Source organism: Pollachius pollachius, assembly GCF_949987615.1.
Source record: "Pollachius pollachius genome assembly, chromosome: 15".
Taxonomy (NCBI): domain Eukaryota; kingdom Metazoa; phylum Chordata; class Actinopteri; order Gadiformes; family Gadidae; genus Pollachius; species Pollachius pollachius.
The window spans coordinates 5,989,684-6,009,126 of NC_136948.1; the positions used below are offsets into that span (position 1 = coordinate 5,989,684).

Sequence of the window (19,443 nt, forward strand, 5' to 3'; positions counted from 1 at the left end):
AGAGAAGGCAGAACATTACAAAGTGAGGAAAAGAGAAAGAGGGATATTAGGAGATAACAAGACAGAGCAAGGGAGCGAGAGCGATGATTAAGTCATCTTGCCATGGCAATGAAAAAAAGTATTTTCCATGCCAATAAACCAAGAGATAACAAGGGATGGCAAGACACAGCAGGGAAGCAGAATAGACAGTAGGGGATCTGGAAAGAGAGCAGGCACACGCACACACACACACAGAGAGAGAGAGAGAGAGAGAGAGAGAGAGAGAGAGAGAGAGAGAGAGAGAGGAGAGAGAGAGAGAGAGAGAGAGAGAGAGAGAGAGAGAGAGAGAGAGAGAGAGAGAGAGAGAGAGAGAGAGAGAGAGAGAGAGAGAGAGAGAGAGAGAGAGAGAGAGAGAGAGAGAGAGAGAGAGAGAGAGAGAGAGAGAGCCGTCTCGCTCTCTGTGTACGTGTGTGTCCGTCCGTGTGTGTGGTGTGCATGTGTTTGTGTGCACGGCTTTTCCCCCCTGTGTGTGTGTTATCCGTGCGTCTGTGTGTGGTTTTTCAGGTATCCAGGCAGCTGAAGCCTTTCAGAGCCAGAGGGAGGCTCTGCACTACAGGCTCCCCATGACAGGTCACCACCTGGTGAGAGGGCAGGGGCCCCACACACACACACACACTGACACACACACACACTCTTGATATCCTCAAACTAAATCCAAAGTGGTGTGTTGGCCCCGGATGTGTACTACACCTTAGTCTTTACAGTGAGCCACCTATAGGCCGCCAAGTGAACTACACGTTCACCCAGGCCCCCACAAACTGATACAAACGCCATAGTTTCTACTTGGTTCCGAGAATATCGGACCTCGACACACACACACTCATACGCACGTCTTCTTGTCTGACCTGTCAGAACCGAGGAGTCGGAAGACCCGGCTCGGATCAGAGATCTCCTGGGTGACCTGGGGAGGAGGAAGAGGAGGAGGAAGGGTGGAAGAACAGGAGATGGAGGAGAGGGGGTAAGAGGAGGAAAGAGGGGAGGAGGAAGAGCAGGGGAAGGGAGAGGAAGGGGTGAGATCAGAGAAGGGGAGGAGAGAGAAGAGGGTTAATTATATAACATCAAGAAGACAGCATGGAAAATGTTATCTACGACGAGGACCAAAGTACTCGTACAAACGACAGTGACTTAAGTGTATAAACAAACATTAAACTCATGTCTTGCCAAGATAAATAAACTGTTATTAAGCAAGACATGTTTGTCCTCCCAGACATAGAGGATAATTAACGAAACACTGTTTGGTTATGCGCCCTGACAGGAAGTGATGCATACAGATGATGAAACCATGACATGGCATTATTCCCCAGACACAGGGCTAGCCAGTGGGCGCTGGTGTTTACCGCTGCTCACTGCGCCGTGAGGACGTGACCAGCCCACTGGGGCTGAGCAGTCCCCCAACACAGTGCTCTGCTGGTAAACACACCTCAACACCTCCCAGTCACCGTCAGGAGAACGGAAAAACACCGCCCGGGGAAACAACACATTTTGCCTCCATGGTTGTAGTTTAAGCATTTGTAGTTCAGTGTTAATCATGGCCAAGTGTCCGACGAGGGATTTCCTGTTGAGTTTAGGTAAGAGCCTGAGTCATCCTCACACAGGATGTGGTAAACAAGACACGTGTGAGCACTGCAGGGCTCAAGGGAAGGGGGTGGCTAGGGAATACAACCACACACCAGAGTTTCCGTTGTCCGGTGATTACTGGTCATTGACCGGAAAAAAATGAGGAGGACCGAAAATTCTAAATGTCTCCGGTCAGAATGACCAATGGAAATAATTCTCTCTGCACAATTTGAATTGTGTTTAAATATGCTACAGTGGTCATTTGCTTAGCCAATTCATGTAAAACAATGAGGGTTTTGATTGACCCGATATTTCCCACCACTATCCTCAAGCCGGGTCGGGCCGGGCCTTTGATCGAGTGTTTGTGGTTTTTTTTATCATTGCTTTATTGGCCTAATCTGAGGAGAAATCTATGCCATAAACAGAAATAGTATAGGCCTTTATTACACGGGTCTTCTCAATGCCGTGGAATGCTCTGTTCACTTGCATGGGTAGTAGTCCGTTAACTTGTCAACCCCAGCGTCTTTGGTTGCTAAGCGACGTCAACGTCTTTGGCAGACTATTTCACTGCTGATCAACACTACGAATGCTGGTAACAAATAAATTGTAAAAAGACACACCGTGTGAAGTTATTTTTTCGTTTTGGCAAGTAGCCAAGTCATAGCTGTGTAATAAGCGGGATAATGTTTAGAACGTCGCCGTCATTATCGAAAGAAAGCCCTTATTTTCGATAATGACTATACATTATTCCATACATATATATTTAGCAGAGTAGGCCTAAGTAACAAATGTGTACAATGTTACACATGTATTAAAAAAAATGTCGGTTGAAATCGGGCTTGGGCTCATAATTACAGTTCATGTGTCGGGCCGGGCCGGGCTCGGACAGAATGTGCACGGGCTCGGACAGAACGTGCACGGGCTCGGACAGAACGTGCACGGGCTCGGGCCAGGTCGGGCTTGATTTTCTGGGCCCGATCTAAAAACGTTAAAATGAAACCTTCCAGGTCACATGACCGGCACAAATTCTTTCTAGCGGAAACACTGCCACACACACAGACGCGCACACACTCACAGACACACACACACGCACCTGAGCAGCAGCCTGGGTGTCCGCAGGCAGGTGAGATGGACAGGTGAGGCAGGCAGGTGTTGACAGATAAGAGAGAAGACAGGCGAGACACATCAGACACAGGCAGGTGTCAAAATTAGGGTCAGACACGCAGGTGTTCAGACAGATGAGACAGGCATACAGGTGAGATACAGGTGAGTACTGCAGGTGAGATAGACAGGTGTCAACAGAAGGGAGCCTTTCAGCAAGTGAGAAGGACAGGTGTACACAGAGAGAGGTTCAGACAGGTGGACAGGTGAGTCAGGCATACAGGGTGAGATACAGGTGAATACGACAGGTGAGTTAGACAGGCATCAACAGACCGGTGACTCTCTCACCTGTCCCTCACCAGGTGAGAGACAGACTGGAGAGAGGCCGGTGAGACAGACAGGAGAGACAGACAGGTGAGAGCGCGACAGCTGACTGCAGGGCGTTGGTCCTTGTCCCCACAGATATGATCTGTTTAAGCCCCGATCAGAACATGACTCGGGGTGTTCACCGGCTCACCTGGCCGGTCGTACACGGATCAACAAGCCTTTTGATCTGCCCTGCACCACCTCCACCCCCCCCTATGCCCTTCAAGGCCGTCGCTTTTGAAAAGGCTCATAACAAGGCGGTGAATTATTTAGAGGGGTGCCCTTCTGTGACGCGCGCAACTGTTTATGATTGATCATGAATTTTGCATGACCAGTGACATTTCAAAACACCCACCCCCCCCCTGCCCATCCCCCGCTATCCCTCCCCCCCCCCCCAGGGTATCCGCCACGGTGGGCCGGCCAGCGGCCCCTTTAGTATCGCCTGAACTGGTCTCCCACCAGATGACAAGATACCACGACACCCACCCCCACCGAGGGCGGATCTGCTTTCATTAGCAGCCCCCCCCGGCGTCTATAGAGCGGGGTACTGCCCTCAGGATCAGGTGAACACCACAACCCCAGGGAAGGCCAGTTCATTACCTGTGGCCCGCACAAAGGATACTTTGTCTGGATACCACTGGATACCACCGTACACCAACTTCCCCCCCCCCCCCCCCCCCATGGGCTCCCTGGGGCTCTCCGACGACCGTGCGTGTAAACAGCTGCCACTCAGAGTCCATGTTGACATGGGGCCGGGCGATAAGCGGCGTGTCGAACAAACATGCCGACATGGCGGCCCACAGCGAGGTGACGGGAGACCTCGCTCGGGCAGTCTCCACGGGTCTCAGGGGGGCTTGGCCTGTGGTACCGTTGGGGGCGTGGCCTGTGGTACCCGGGGGCGTGGCCTGTGGTCTCCAGGGGGGGGGGGGGCGTGGCCCCTGGAGCCTCCAACACAATGGCCGTCAACGCCACAGCGTCAATATTGATTCTCAGGGGCGGTGGGAGGCTTAGAACAGAGCTCGGAATGCGTTGGTTGATTTGGTCTCCCCCCTAACGAACACGGTCGCCGTGGAGACGTCTGAACAGCAGACGGTGGCCCTGGCTTGTTGTGTTGTTCGGCGCGGCGGCGGATAAAAGCAGACCGTGAAGGGAGTGGCAGTCGAGGTCAAGACACCTTTGAGAAGGGCGACTAGCAGCTGTGTTTTAGTTAATTCCCGTTTCACTACACACGCCTAGTTTGCTGAAGTGATGATCGATCGGGTGTCCTGCAGGGGGTGATGGGGGTGTGGTAGTTAGAGATGCCTACCTCATTGGACTTGAAGCTTTTCCCCTGCATGCCGTGCTTCCAGAAGGCCAGGACACTGTCCTGGAGGCACACTGTGACAGGAGGACGACGTCAGACCAAAGCAATCAACCACAGGTCACACCGATTGACTTTAGGCTAAAAGACGTTTGACGTCGAAAGTGAAATCGTTTATCAAAACATTTGATCATGTGCCAACACAAATTATGCTTTATAGATAAACATGGCTCTTGTTTCTATAAAGTAAGGGTGTCATAGTTCATGTGTTGGGTGGGGCCTGGTGTGTCAACACACTTACCAACGGATCCGATGCAGAACTCAAAGCTGAGCTCGGACGCCAGCTTCTTGTTGGACTTGAGTCTGCCCTGGAGGTTGACAATCTTCAGGTTTTCTGAGAAGTAAACCCAACATACCATTAACATTCGGAAGTTTTGCTTTGATCCCACGAGACTTGCAGTGTATTTGATTTACAGCCAGCTCATCCATTCCCCACTCATGGAAGCAGGTTGAGTATAAATACACTGGTTTGAACTAGGGCTGCCTGATTACGGGGAAAAATCATCAAGAAACTTTTTGATCCCCTAAAAAAATAGAAAATGTTCAAATAGAAAAGAATGTACAAATATGTATCCAGCTGTTTTCTTTTTTTTATTTCTATAAAACATTTAATGAAAAAACAAAATATATATATAAAAAAATATATATATCAACTCGATTATATTAGTTTGGATATCGTTTGATTCAAAAATCACGATCAAAATTTGATTAGAGTTGAATACCGAACATTGGTGTGGGAGGAATCATAAGGGATGGACGTTGGCCCACTTTTAGTGTTTTTGTGAGGTAAGAGCACCCGAGAGTATCTCCCTGCGGGTTCAGACGGTACTTACTGTCCAAACACACCAGCACCGTGTCCCGCTCCAGCTGGGTCACATGGATGGCATCCACCTGCTGATTGGCTGCAAGAGGACGGAAGAACAGGAAGTCAGGACTGATTGAAATCCCAATCCAGCCCTCTGACTAAATCCACCGTTCAGGTACATAAACCATCTGGTCTGGATCTATAAGGCTGCTTTACTTATGTTTCCGTCTCATCACCATCTGTATTAAAATACATCTCGTTCCCACTGGTGAAGAACTTTGTTCACTCCTGTTCATCCACCCATCATCAGTCTGTTCATCCATCCATCAAAGTTCATGAGCTTTGATGGACCAACGGTGGCCCTCCTTCATCTAGCTCTGCTCCCCGCCTTCAGAGGTGTGTGTGTTTGTGTGTGTGTGTGTGTGTGCACTTGTGGTTCTCACGCTGGCTGCTGGCCCCCCCCATCTCCGTGAACCAGGAGGAGCAGGAGTTGAGGTTGATGGTCTCGAAGCGGACCACCTGGCCAGGCTCGCTGCCCTGGCTGACGGCCACGCACACCATGGGGTACTCCTGCTCCGGGACCACCAGCATCTCAAACACCTTCAAGGGGCTGGGCAGCGGGAAGTCAAAGTGCTGTGTGTGTGTGTGTGTGTGTGTGTGTGTGTGTGTGTGTGTGTGTGTGTGTGTGTGTGGGGGGGGGGGGGGGGGGGGGGGGGGGGGAGAGAGAGAGAGAGAGAGAGAGAGACAGAGAAGGGGTTGGCAGGGTTAAGTCAGATTCAGGGAAGCATTACCTTTGTTACCTAGCTCGTCGCTAGGCAACAAAATACAACGTACATGCTTACATGCGACACACCGTTAGCACGTACAGTTGCTAGCCAAGCTAAGCCATAGCTAAGATATTTCAAAGTACAGACAGAAAGTGGCTCGTAGATTCACAATAACAATGACATGTGTTCGGAGGAAAAATAGTTAAACTTCTGTCTGCTACACGACAGGACAAGCATGTCAGCAGATCATTAAGTACAGTGCAATGGGTATGTTTAATTATTGAGCTTCTATTGATCAGTTTTATAAGTTAAACACGTTACGATTCAAACCCTATTTCTCAAGCGTGACTGAGCAAAGAGGACGGCGCGGCACGGAGTAAAACCACAACACCGAACAAACAGAATGTACAACTTTTATCGAAAACGTTTGCGATGTGAAATGTTGCTTACACCGAGACACCGACCGCTACGCTCGGAACATTGGAAAGCCATCGGCGTTCCCGAAACCCGTTAACAGAAAGTTGATGGTTCTCCGCTTGATTTAGCGGTGCTGTGGTATTAAGGGCCGACAGCAAGGGGGAAAATCCTTCATGATTATTAGGATCGGGAATATGATTTATGTAGTAGTGGGGGAAAATGAGGAGAGGAGTATTTCCTGGTGCCGCTGTTCTTATTAACATTCCACTGAAATAAAATTCAACTGAAAATGGAAAAATCGGAAATGTGCAGAGCCAGATTCAGGATCTGTTGCTTTAGTGGCAGACGTTCAGCCACGTCGCAGGGGAAACCGCCCCGCACCATATGGAAAGGATTTATTAAATGACAGAGCACAATAAATGTAACCAATGAGACGCCAGCATACTAAAGCCTAGTCCCATGTCGTGGAAGGCACTGGGTGGGTGGTACGGTCGCCAAAACCGCACCATAAATGATACCGTGGACGAGACGTTCTGCGTCACTGAACAGATAGGATTTAGGTCCTCCAAGGCTCCCATCCCCTCAACCAGAGAGTGCTTTGTGTCTTAAGCAGGTTTGAATCCCCGATTCAGGCTTTAAGTTCACCAGACGTATGCTAATGCAGTCAGCCCACATGGCTGATCAGGGCTCTGAATGGAACATGCTCTCCCAGTTCAGAAACTCCCAGAGATTGGTGTGCTCCGTCTCTCTGGACCACTGCGTGAAACCAGTGACTAGCACAAGGATGTACCTGAAGGTACCGGTCAGGGGAGGAGTGGGTTTGGCCTAGCTCAGGAGGTAGTACAGGTTAACTCGTAACTGGGAGGTTGCTAGTTCGATCCCAAGCTCCTCCTAGCGTGAGTGTCATGTGCCCCTGAGCAACACACCACACCCTAACTTCTCCGGACAAACCGCCTGTCGCCTTGCGTGGTACACACCGCCGTCGGTGTGTGAATGTGTCTATGAGCAGTTGCAAGTCGCTTTAGATAAAAGCGTCCGCTACGTGCCCTAAATGTGAATGAGAAGTGTTGACCTTTGACCTACTGACCTTGATCAGCATGAACCTCTGCATGGGCTCGTACCACTGCAGCAGCACGATCCCCGACTGCAGCGCTCCGCACAGGTACTTGTGGCCGGTGTAGGGGTTCCTCACTGCACACACACACACACACACACACACACACACACACACACACACACACACACACACACACACACACACACACACACACACACACACACACAGTGTAATTAGGAGTCAGAGTGAAGAAGGAGATCCTGGTTAAGCAGTCATCAACACGGTTTCACCCTACGGTACAGATCTCCGCACCCCATGGGGGATTCCAGCGGAAAAGGACTGTTCATCCCAGACTGGCTGTTCCCCATCAGAATCTGAACTTGTTTGATTGACAGGTAAGTTGACTCATACTCTTTGTCTTCCGGACTGGGCGTCAAACGAGCGTGTCCACACCACAGTTGTTTACTAGTGGGGTTAAAGGTCAAAAGGCTTAAATGACATTATCATCGTGTCCTCCACTCATATCATACATGTTGGTTCATACACTACCGCAGTTTGGCCCAGGGGCATCTGCCCCCCAAAAATAACAATATTTCAAACTATACGGAGCAATAGGAGTCTCCTGTGAGGGCGAATAAGCCACACACACATTTCTGGAAAATGTCCAGGACCTCTCAGAAACTCACTTTAGCACCGTGTTAGCTCCAGTCATACAGCGGGCTAATTGAACTCCATTCACTTCCCATCACTTAGCAATGAGATCCTATGAGAAGCTACGGTTGCTAACGCTCCAGTGCCAGGAGCAGAATAACAACGGTAGTAGTAGTAGTAGTATTAGTAGTAGCATTGTAGATATTTGAAGCAAGTCACCCAGTTTTAGGGGTTATAGGCAAGTATCTGGCGATAAGATTTGCATCAAAAGATATGCAATAAAAATATATGGCCTTAGATCATTTTATATGATGCATTGCAATATGTTTTAGGTCAAAGGGTTTTGAGACCACGTGATCTTGACATGTAATACTGCCACAAACCATGTGTACTCAACTATCAGAATCTATGCTAACACGCGGCAGGACATTCTGAGTATTGATTTTTCCATCCCTCCCTAACCAGTCTCCTCAGCGTTGTCGCAGAACAGGGGAAGACGTCCGAGGTGCGTGGGAGAGGAGGGCCAGAGTTGGTTCAGCTTAGCTGGGACTTAGGCTCACTAAGAGAGCAGACCACGTGCTGTTGACCCAGACTCAGAGTAGACCGCTGAGCACTTACACAACGCTGGGGGGGCCAGAGACACACACAGGGAGACAGAGAGACAGACACGGGGAGACAGAGAGACAGACAAGACCCAGAGACAGACAGACAGACAGAGAAAAGGAGAGAGAGACAGAGAGAAAAGGAGAGACCGAGACACACAGAGAGAGACAGACAGAGAGGGAGACAGACAGAGAGAGGTAGAGACAGACAGAGAGAGAGAGAGAGAGCTCACCGATGCAGCACTTGTGACAACCCTTTGTGTCCGGGATCTTGGTCGTCAAGGCGAACCTCCTGTGGAGGGAAAACAGTTGACCTGTGACTACGGTCCAATGGGGACGGAGGAAGTGGGTCAGTGTGCGTGTGTGTGTGTGTGCGTATCCGTGCATGTGTCTGTGTGTCTTTGTGCGTGTGTGTCTTTGTGCTTCCGTGTGCGAGTCTGTGTGTGTGTGTGTGTGTGTGTATGTGTGTGTGCGTGCGCGCGGTGTTGACAGGTGGGACTGTGTGGACGGCCCTTCTGGATCTAATTTCCCAACTTAACAGGCTGAGCATGTAGCGCTAAACAATAAACGTTTTTCTCCCGACGGTCTGCTGAAGTCAGACCAGTGGCTGTGAATACGAGCTCGGTGGGTTCCCACTGTAACGCAGCCTCCCCTCAGAGCATCCCTTTGTCACAACGCGACAGCCCGTTATATAACCACTCTCTCCGTATTACATGGTTATCAAGAGGCCGTTTGTCAGCCCGGTATACTAACTGTTTACTGGACCGTCGTTGAGATGATACTGAGATCCGGAGCGCTTTACGTTGAATTGTTTTAGAGGCGGGTTAGGGGCCTTCTGCTTAGGAAGTCCTCTAGGTAGTCTGCAGACATCAGGTCTGAACCCAGAATCTTACCATCCCACTGCACTACCACCAGCATCCTCCACCATCAGCTACCCCCACCAGTCCATGAATGAAACCCCCTGGTCTAAGGCATGGCTATGACCAGAGAGTCCTGGCTCTGGGGGTCCGGACCCGGGGCACCAGCAGGGGGTCGGGACCAGGGGCTCTGCTCAGGGGGTCGGGACCAGGGACCCCAGGTTGTGTCTCACCTGGGCAGGATGCGGTCGGGGAAGCGGTGGGTCTGGAACTGCGCGGCCAGGCCGGGCTTCTTGAGCTGCTCGAACAGGCCGATGAGGTTGTGGGAGTACAGCTGGAAGGTTTTCCCTGGAGGAGGGAGAGGAGGGGGGGAAAGCGCGTCAAGCTGGCATCCAGGGATGCTCAGGTGTCCCCCTTTGAGGCAGGTACCTTGGTCTGATTCACATTATCACTGGTCTGTTTGAAAGGCTACAAAGTGGCTCGGGAACTAAATGTAAATCATATAAAATCAAAAACATGCATAGTAAAATAACCTAGAATGACGCCCACACCATTTTTATACTAAAACTTTACTTACACTATACCATGTCTAACCTAAAACGTATAACCTAAAGCTAACTATTATGACAGACTTAAAGCTTACTCCATCCTTTAATGTGACACTGCAATTCATATCATGAAACACTAAAAGCTTAACAGGAGTCCTAAGCCGTGTTGCAGACCATCTGATTGCAGGTATAGGAAGATCAATTGCACTACCCAGTGTTCAACCACAGATGGTGCTGTTGTTGAGGGTGGATTTCTCCATGTCTGGCCATTATTAAACGCCTGTGTTCCCCAGAATCCAGGACACACCTTGAGCTATGCTGTACCATTATGAAGGATGTCCTATTTAGGAGTCAACCCCCCCTAACCACTACACTAACCTGTCCCTTGATAACGAGATAACTAGCAGCGTGAGGTGAGTTAGATGTGACCAGGGACTACCAGAAACAGGGGTTTGCAGCGATGGATGTTGAAGCGTGTGGGTTACCTTCTGATGAAGCCAGTTAGTAGAGGGGCAGCAGAGCAGCGCCAGAGGAGGACAGAGTCCAGGGGGAGAGGAGGAAACAGAGGAGAGGGTGAGAGAACTGGAGGGACTCAGTGCTGATAAGTTAACAGCGAAGAGTATAAAGTAAAAGATATAAATCCTGCACCCCCCCAGGTAACCCCCTACTCTGAAGGGTCACCTGCCCACCCACAGGTGTTCAGGTCAGGACAGACCGTAATCCTGTTTCATCCTTTCTTTGGTTGTCCACCAACAGCAAAGACTACTAAGATTCAACATGTTACCAACGGGAAGGGTGTCACTGCCACTGCCGTCCCAAATACACACTACACCAAATACTGCATTCTTTATACAGATACGTTAATATGTATAACGTAGAGATATATCTTTTACATTCTGCAGATATATATTTTCCGCAAGATATATCTTCGGCAGATATATATTTTCTGTGTAGAGATACATCTTCTGTATTCAGTGGATACATTTTCGCTATAGAGCTATATCTTCTGCAGATATATATTTTCTGTATAGAGATACATCTTCTGTATTCAGTAGAGATATATTTTCTGTATAGAGATAGATCTTGTGTCTTCAGTAGAGAGATAGTTTCTGCATAGAGCTATAGTTTCTGTACACAGTACAAAGCTTTCCATCTATATTTTGTAAAACACACATCATTCTCTCTTGGATGACATGAGGGTCAGACAGAGAAGGGGTAGAGTCTAAACACAGAGTCTAAAAACAGCTGCTGATGAGAAACAGGCCCAGCAGGGTGGAGAAGCTATGGAGGAGGAGGAGCTGGTGGAACAGCGGACGGAGCGGCAGGTGGAGTCCCTTACCAGACAGAGACATCAGGTTGTTGTTGATGATGTAGAGCCATGTGCACTTCCTGGGAAACAGCTGGGGTGGACAATAGCAAAGGTCAACACACAGTATGCTGAGGTACGACAAAGTACCGTCGATCACATTGTGGTTGGTTTGAAATGCCTTTATATAAATGGTCCAGGTATCCCTCTGAGAGATGAGAGCATGAACTGAAAATACCGAGCATAACTAGGTTAGGTTAGCATAACTCTCTTGAAATTGACACAAAGCGAGGCCAGAGACTAGAACAGAGTTGGATGAATCGTTCTCAAAAGGTCTGCCAATGGTTTAGTCCAGAGGGCTTCGATGGGTAATATTCTGCATGTTTGTATTCACACGCACCTTTTACAAATCTATCAAAGGTAGAATCCTCACAGGAGACGAGAGCACAATGTGTTCTGTGGTTGTATTGGGTCAAACTTTACAGCGTCATACTGTGGATTTCAATCAATCATTCTAACAAGGATCCAAACTAGCTGCCAATAAGCTTCTGTGGTCTTACCTGTTCCATGGTGGCTTCATGTAGCTCGTTCAGGTTCAGAGTGTAGATGCCAATCTCAGTCCCAAAGATCAGGTACTGGTCTGGTAGACGACAAAACGTTTGAATAAAAATCCATGATAATTTCACTTGAACATTGAATTACTTGTGTCTGTCTGTCTGTTTCTCTCTCTGTCTCTCTGTGTGTGTGTGTGTGTGTGTGTGTACGTGTCTGTGTGTACATGTCTGTGTGTACATGTCTGTGTGTACGTGTCTGAATGTGTTTGACTGTGTTTGTCTTTGAATGACTGTGTGATTGTGTGCTTGGTGTGTGGTTATGGAGATGTGTATGCTTGCGAGACACTTCGCATAAAAGCGACGAACCATGTCATGTCATCATAAATGTCAACCACTAACCTAAAGTTTGGGGACAGATCCTCTTTGCTAGTTGAATATTTGACTAGCCGTTTTTAGGAGGTAATGTACATGAACGTCAGTTAATGGAATAAAAATGTGCTAGGACAGCTCCTTAAACCACCCATGCAGGTATTGTCCTACCATTAGGGTGGGATGCAACAGAATGTGAGTGAGTGAAGCAGTATTTAGTCGCTGCGATGCTCCGGTGGTCAAGTGTGCAGAAAGACCACGGCGTTGAGTGAATAAGTGAGGGTACCTTTCGTGTCGGGGTGAATCCATGACGTGGCGCAGTTGATCTTCAGCGGGCAACCGTCAAACACCTTGGAGAAGCACGCCCCCATCTGCAACCCAACCCCAAGACCAACCAGAGTCAGGGATCTGCCAGAGAGCATCGCGGTCGGTCCCATGATGCGCTCACATCCAGGCCGCGCGCCAGCCCGGACGTGAGCACGTTGCGAGTTCGACCACAGAGAGCCCGGCCAAAACCGACGTGGACCGTGGAACGCGGGACCTCGGTGCGCTCACATCCAGGCCGCGCGCCAGCCCGGACGTGAGCACGTTGCGAGTTCGACCACAGAGAGCCCGGCCAAAACCGACGTGGACCGTGGAACGCGGGACCTCGGTTCAGACAGAGTTGAACCCCCCTCCTTCAGGGAGGGTCTCAGTCCGTTTACTTTACAGTCATTTGAACCAAAGCCCCTCACAGCAAAGTGTCATTCAGGAGCACAGGAGCAAGTAGAGGTCAGTAGCATCTTTCTGAAGGATGCCTCAAAAAGGTACGGCTGCGGACCTGGGTGCCTTTTCGTCCGAGAGTCGAAAGCACCCTGACCGCGATGGCATCTGCCCCGTTAACACCCACACAACACCCCCGCCTCCGCCCCCCGCCCCCCCGAGCAAACAAGCTTCACTATTGCGTCAAGGTGGTAAATAAATGGAAGGAGGAAAGGAGAACTCACCAGGACTTTAGGCGTGGGTGGCAGGCCGTTGATGGCTGGTTTCTGAGGGGACACAGAGGAACCACAGTGAGGAGAGAGGGACGTAAACACCGCCGCACCACAAGCCTTCCCGGGGACATGACCGTGCCAGGAGTGGCCTCTAAGAAGGACTCCGACCACAAACTATGTGGAAACAGAGGGGCCGTTTCACACACTGTTTCCCCCTTAAAGAGGACGCTCACGCTGTCACTGTACCGTGAAGTCGTGTATCTAGGGCTGAGCCGTCGCCGCCCGCACCCGGAATAGCAAACAAAAACAACTCAACGGCCAGAGGTTCAGGAAGGAGGGCCGGATACCACAGACCGCTGCGGACCACGAGATTACGCTGTCATCGAGCCTGACAATCAGGGGGAGACGAGGATAACGTCTGTCTGGACCGGGGGCCGCTCGCCTGGAGGAGGGTCGGGAACGTACCGGGAATTCCTTCTTCTCCTTCCGGCCGGGTCGGTTGGCCGTGGTTCTGGAGCCGTCTCCATTCCCGCTGTCGTCAGAGTCCTCTGCGGGGAAGACGGAGAGGAGATGAGTGACAGGTGATACGGCCCACCAGAAAGCCCACAGCAGGGGTTCCCAACATTGTATGATTCCAGGGCCACTTCCAACATCTGCATTACTGGATGTCGGAAAACAAAAAAAACTTAAAGAGTTTTCTAAAATAAATTAAAAAGTATATATATTTATATAAGGATTGCAGGCGGCAGATTTACCACATGCAGGACTCTCGGAAGCACCTAACAACGACACATCAAACCCAGAGACAGAAAGCTCAACCTTACCTTTAAACTCATGTTTACTGAGAGCTTGGAAAGACAAACAACACATATGCAGATTTAGACACACTTAGTTTGCTGAAGACCAACAAACGTAAAGACAACGTGAAACGGCACAGTGGGCAGTCCCAAACTTCCGAAGTAATCAGACAAAAAAAAAAATCAAGCGGCAAACAAAAAGACCAACAAAACATTGGCTTCACATCTGACTCGCGTCTGATTGGCCGAGCTGCGTGATTGACAGGGACTCACCGGGGTCCGACGTCTGGGACAGCAGGCCGGGACTGCTGACGCTCACCGACAGGAAGTCAGGGGCGGCGTTCTGTGCCTTGCCGCCCTCCCCCGGGATGCTCTGGCGGCGTGCCGCCTGGCCCGGCCCGCCGTTGTCGGTGTTGGGGAACCGCCGCACGGTGACACAGCGCTCGTCCGTCACGCCCAGGTCCTCAGAGCCGCTGTGCAGCCGCGGCTGAGAAGAAGACGGGTGTGGAAGCAGTTATAGGACGCACCGCCAACGTTAAGCTGGCCAATATTGGCTACCGACATGAAAAGCTAGTTGACGTTAGCACCTGTCACAGTTGGCTGGCTAACATTAGCTACCGCCTCGGAAATCTAGATTCCGTTAGCTTTTCGTCTCGGTAAGCTAGGTAACTTTAGCCAATATTTCATTAAGCTAGGCAATGTTAGCTACCGTCTTTATGCCTCTAGCTAAGGTAAACTACCGTCTGTATGTCGCAAGCGAAAGTTAACTACCATCTTTATGCCACTGGCTAAGGCAAACTACAGTCTTTATGCTGCTAGCTAAGGTAAACTAGGTAAACGGTAAATAAGCCAACGTTAGCTTGCAACCATGAACGGCAATGCAGATTTAACACGTTTCTTTGTCTGGATCTTGTATTTATTTGGCTCTTACCTTCGGCGGTAGAGGGGGCGGTACTCCAGGTTTAAGGGTGGACCTGAGGAGTGAGATTAGCATGAATTCAGATTACTCATAACCTTAGCTATGTACAGCAACCACATCGGTAGCATTAAAGGAACTCTGAGGAAAATGAGCGAAAAAACACCTACAGCTCCACGTCTTCGAAGGCGTTTTCCAGGTGGGCGATGTGTCCCCTGAGGAAGGTAGAGGGGAGACGGGGGGAGAGGGAGTTAGGACAGAGAACCATTGAGGGCAAGGGCATGCCAGACAGAGACCAATGAAGGTGACTGGATGTTCACGAGGAACAGATTCCCCAGAAAGGAAGAGGAGAGGGTTGATGTTGGAGAGAAGGAGATCTGGACGGCCATTGGTTTTAGATGTGTTTGGTATTCTAACACAGATGTACAACATCAATCTAGCATCACTGTATACTACTCACTACACATATAGAAGGTTGTTGATGTAAACGGCCACCATATTGTCACTTTGTTGACTGTTTTCAGCCTACAGTTGCTCTGTACACACACTGCTGGAGTTGGTAACTACAAAAACATTTTTGAAAAATAACGATTCTTTCTTCATGTAAAAGATAACTCTGGATTCCTCCTTCTAAGTCTTTGTGAATAGCTATAGTAAGCATTTGCAATATCCTTAAACATGGTCTCACTACACAAAAATAGGACATTTTTAAGGAAGTCTCAAAACAAATTTGGAAAGAGCAAGTGCTTCACTGATTTAATCCATCATCGAATCATCATCTGTTGATTACCAAAATTAATGCGATCGATTATGATCCATGTTGATAACCAATTTGTATCCCAAGCAGATGTGATTCATACATGCTCATTAGGACAGCGCATGCTTTCTTTGTGGGAGCGCTAAAACACACCTAGCATTGGCAACCGTAGCAGGTTACAGCTTTGATGTGTTGATACGCTACGTTAGCAGTGCGCTGACCGTCATGCAACAAACCCCATACACCAAGCTAGCTGAGCACGACAGCCCTTACAGTTCAACTGAACATTAGCGTTGGCTATGTTCGGTGTGATCGATGGTAGCGTAGCACTACTGCTAAAGATGCAGTGAGGCTAGCATGTGAACATGGAGGGATGGTGCTATGGATCCATGGGACAGCTAAACGAGAACAGGCACAAGTGAAAGAATTAGGTTGTAACTCAGGTTTACAGCAACGAATTTAAGGAGAAGTCAACTCTGCAAAATTGTATGCAGAAACAGTTGATATCGCTGGACGTTTTCAGCGCACACGCATGGGGCCAGCGCAGAGCCTTAGCGTTCCCCTTTAATACAGACCAACCGCAGCCCAGTACGGATCCATAGCACCATACTCTAAATCAGACTATTCTGCCCCCATCTCCTGCCAATAAGCCTGTGTTGGAAATGAAGTGCTAAGCGTAGCTGCTAGCGTCTACGGCTACATGACACCACAGATGGTCGGATGAATGATTGCCAGGGAGGGGGTGATATGGGCACAGCAGCCGGTGAGGGGGGGGGGGGGGGGGGGGGGGGGGGGGTTCACTGCAAACAAGAGTCCTCCACCATAACCTCCACCAGCACCATCACCACTGCCAACGCCACACACACACACAGCCAGAAGATGGATATGGAGGGGGGAGGAGCGGGGGGGGGGGGGGGGGGTGGACTGTTAGTCAGGAGTTACCGTTGGAACAACTCGTCCTCAACACTTTGGAGTAGGCTCCTTGAGACGCAGAGAGATACAGAGAGAGAGACAAAGAGAGCGAGACAGAGAGAAAGACAGAGAGAGAGAGAAAGAGCGGAAGAGACGGAGACAGAAACAGAGGCAGATATGGAGACAGAGAGAGACAGAGAGGAGATAGTTACAGGGGGAGAGAGGGAGAGAAATTGCAACAGACAGAAAGTGAGAGGGAGCAAAATAGAAAGCAGGGGGAGAGAGCCACAGAGAGGAGGGAGGGAGGGAGGGAGGGAGAGAAAGAGAGCGAAAGATAGTGGGGCGGTCGAGAACAGAGAATTGGGGGGAAAAAAGCAAACAAAAAGAAGTGCAGAGTCAAAGCATGCAGACCGGTGAGGACGAGTGCATACATTAGAGACACATGTCAACATGTACAAACCAGGGGACAGGGGGACAGGTGAACGCGTCAGGGAATTAAACTGAAACGGATAAGATAATACAAGGTCTGGGATCGTCTCCACCAATAAAAGCTTGCCTTTTTCTCTGAGTACAACCCCTCATTCATCCAGACCACAGTTCCCCAGACAAAGTATAGCTGACGTTTGGTGGTCCGCTCGGACAGGAAATGTACAGTATTCCAGGCATGAGAAACAGCAGCCCCCCCCCCCCCCCAAAAAACATCCTGCAGGACAGCCAGGTAACGACAACAATAAAGAAGAGACAGTGGGGGGGGGAAGTGGATCCATGGCAACCGTTTGCATGCGTTACCTGGCCGTTATTCCTCCTTCGGCGAAGGGACTCCAGGGCGAAGGGAAGTCGTTCTCTTTACTCACATCCTGTGGAAACACACACACACACACACACACACACACACACACACACACACGATCAGTTTACTGTTTGCATTGACAACGAGCCAACACACATGATAAAGTCATCCTGAAACGATTACATGCTTTGATTCAGGAAAAGTGAATTATAGAAAGACAATAACAGAAGTGGATGACAAATAGCAGACATCTATAAATCACATTTATTTCATTTCATTCAAATGTGAGAATATAATATGTGAAACATGTTGAACAGATTGATAATCACCATTTCAGAGCGGGCTTCGGTCTCCTTGAGAAGCGGGGGCTCGAACTGGACCTTGTCGACTGTAGGGAGACAAGAGCCAGGGTTCTGTTAGCACGGCGTCCCCCTGAGCCGCCACAGGCACCAGAGGGCAGCCGGGCCCACCACGTCACCCAGCACAACTCCCGGCAGCCTAGCTTCTGGATTAGCTGCGTAGCGGTAGCACACACACTGGGTTACAGGGCCCTGCCGTTACTCTGGGTATGAGGAGGGACCGCGGCCAGAAACCAACTGCCATGTTTATCCATTATTGATTTAATGAAGGATTAATGTTTATAAGAGGATAATTGGTTGGTACAAACAAACGCAAACTCCCAGGGGATGATAACCAGAAGGGTTTCCTCGTGGAGAAGAGTTTGGAGCTGGAAAGGGACTTAACACGGAGTGGAAACCGAAGGCAGGTGTTCGGTTCTGGAGGTGATGGGCCTGTCAAACCGTTGGGTGATGGGCGTGTCAAACCGCCTGTCAGACCCAGCGGCCGGTGTGAACACAACCAAACCGGAGCGAAGCTTGACGAGAGGCGGGAAGCCAGGCACCTTCATGAGCGGCTCAACTCGCAGCCAAAGATGTATTCCGTTTTAGCCTCTTTCGTCACTGATGTTTCGTCAACGTGGCCGGTTGGTGAGTCATGTTCAGCGGAGCGTCACAAGCTCCCATGTATTCACAACTTCCACTACCTGATGCGGGTGAGGTTGAGCGTTCAACTGAAACTCAAAGCTCCGCCTCTCCCGAGGCTCATGACGCTCTTCTAAGTTCAAAGGTCACACCAAAGTTAAGTGAAGGGGTCAGGGGATGGTTAGTCTCCGATCGCTGGTAGGGAGATGAACGGACTACACGGACGCAGAGCGTCAACACAAACAGGACCACACACACACACACACACACACACACACACGTGCACACACACACACACACAGCTGCACTACACTGACCTGGGTCAGCCCTGAATTCATCACGGAAGCTAGGACGTGCACACGGCCTGTCCTGGTCCGCTCCGTTGTAGGCTTGTTGTGAGGAAAGTCAGGCATCAGAGTGAGGTGATAAAAAACACACAAATACTCACGGCAAACACACGCAACGTGCGCTACAGGACAACACCACAGACACGCGAGCACGGCAGAACCACACGCACGCGCTAACCACACACAGGTACACCCTCTGTGGGTGGAGGAGAGGCTACCGGAGCCACTGTTGTTCCATCATTCAGTTTGTTTATAAAGAAATGTGATCCTAAAATAGGTCCTGCTACACAAAACACGCGGTGCAACACAACACACTGCAGCAGCAGAGGAAGACACGACACAAACACACAACCTTTGGGAAAGGGTACATCCGATGGCAACATCTTATTGTTCATTTAGCCATTAAGAAATGCGTAAACAATCTGTATATTCCCGGAACCTTCAGCAAGCAGCCGCTTGCCAAATACTTGAGGTTTCTGCTGAAAGAATCTCAGACAGCAGCAGCAACATGTAGGGCTGCTCGGAGGTCCGTTGGGACATGTGGTGATGTAACACACACACACACACACACACACACACAAAGACACTCTCTCTCGTTCCCCCCTTTACCGCCT

The 19,443-nt window shown here is 49.8% G+C and overlaps 1 protein-coding gene across 6 annotated transcripts in view; it reads right to left on the bottom strand.

Moving 5' to 3' along the window:
- Positions 1–19,443, bottom strand: part of map4k5 (mitogen-activated protein kinase kinase kinase kinase 5) — a 44,773-nt gene that overhangs the window by 3,727 nt on the left and 21,603 nt on the right. Inside the window, exons 15-34 of one of the 6 annotated variants that reach the window (XM_079752363.1) lie at positions 17,832–17,890; positions 17,502–17,569; positions 16,743–16,781; positions 15,214–15,258; positions 15,059–15,101; positions 14,401–14,614; positions 13,796–13,878; positions 13,343–13,384; positions 12,643–12,727; positions 11,994–12,073; positions 11,467–11,527; positions 9,813–9,927; positions 8,956–9,014; positions 7,500–7,603; positions 5,672–5,861; positions 5,257–5,325; positions 4,665–4,757; positions 4,370–4,440; positions 2,690–2,701; positions 870–940 (exon numbers count right to left, since the gene is read on the bottom strand). In XM_079752363.1, the coding sequence (XP_079608489.1) occupies positions 870–940; positions 2,690–2,701; positions 4,370–4,440; positions 4,665–4,757; positions 5,257–5,325; positions 5,672–5,861; positions 7,500–7,603; positions 8,956–9,014; positions 9,813–9,927; positions 11,467–11,527; positions 11,994–12,073; positions 12,643–12,727; positions 13,343–13,384; positions 13,796–13,878; positions 14,401–14,614; positions 15,059–15,101; positions 15,214–15,258; positions 16,743–16,781; positions 17,502–17,569; positions 17,832–17,890 (1,603 nt within the window). The remainder of the gene's footprint in view (positions 1–869; positions 941–2,689; positions 2,702–4,369; positions 4,441–4,664; positions 4,758–5,256; positions 5,326–5,671; positions 5,862–7,499; positions 7,604–8,955; positions 9,015–9,812; positions 9,928–11,466; positions 11,528–11,993; positions 12,074–12,642; positions 12,728–13,342; positions 13,385–13,795; positions 13,879–14,400; positions 14,615–15,058; positions 15,102–15,213; positions 15,259–16,742; positions 16,782–17,501; positions 17,570–17,831; positions 17,891–19,443) is intronic. The other 5 variants (XM_079752365.1, XM_079752364.1, XM_079752367.1 and 2 more) reach the window with 5 other exon arrangements.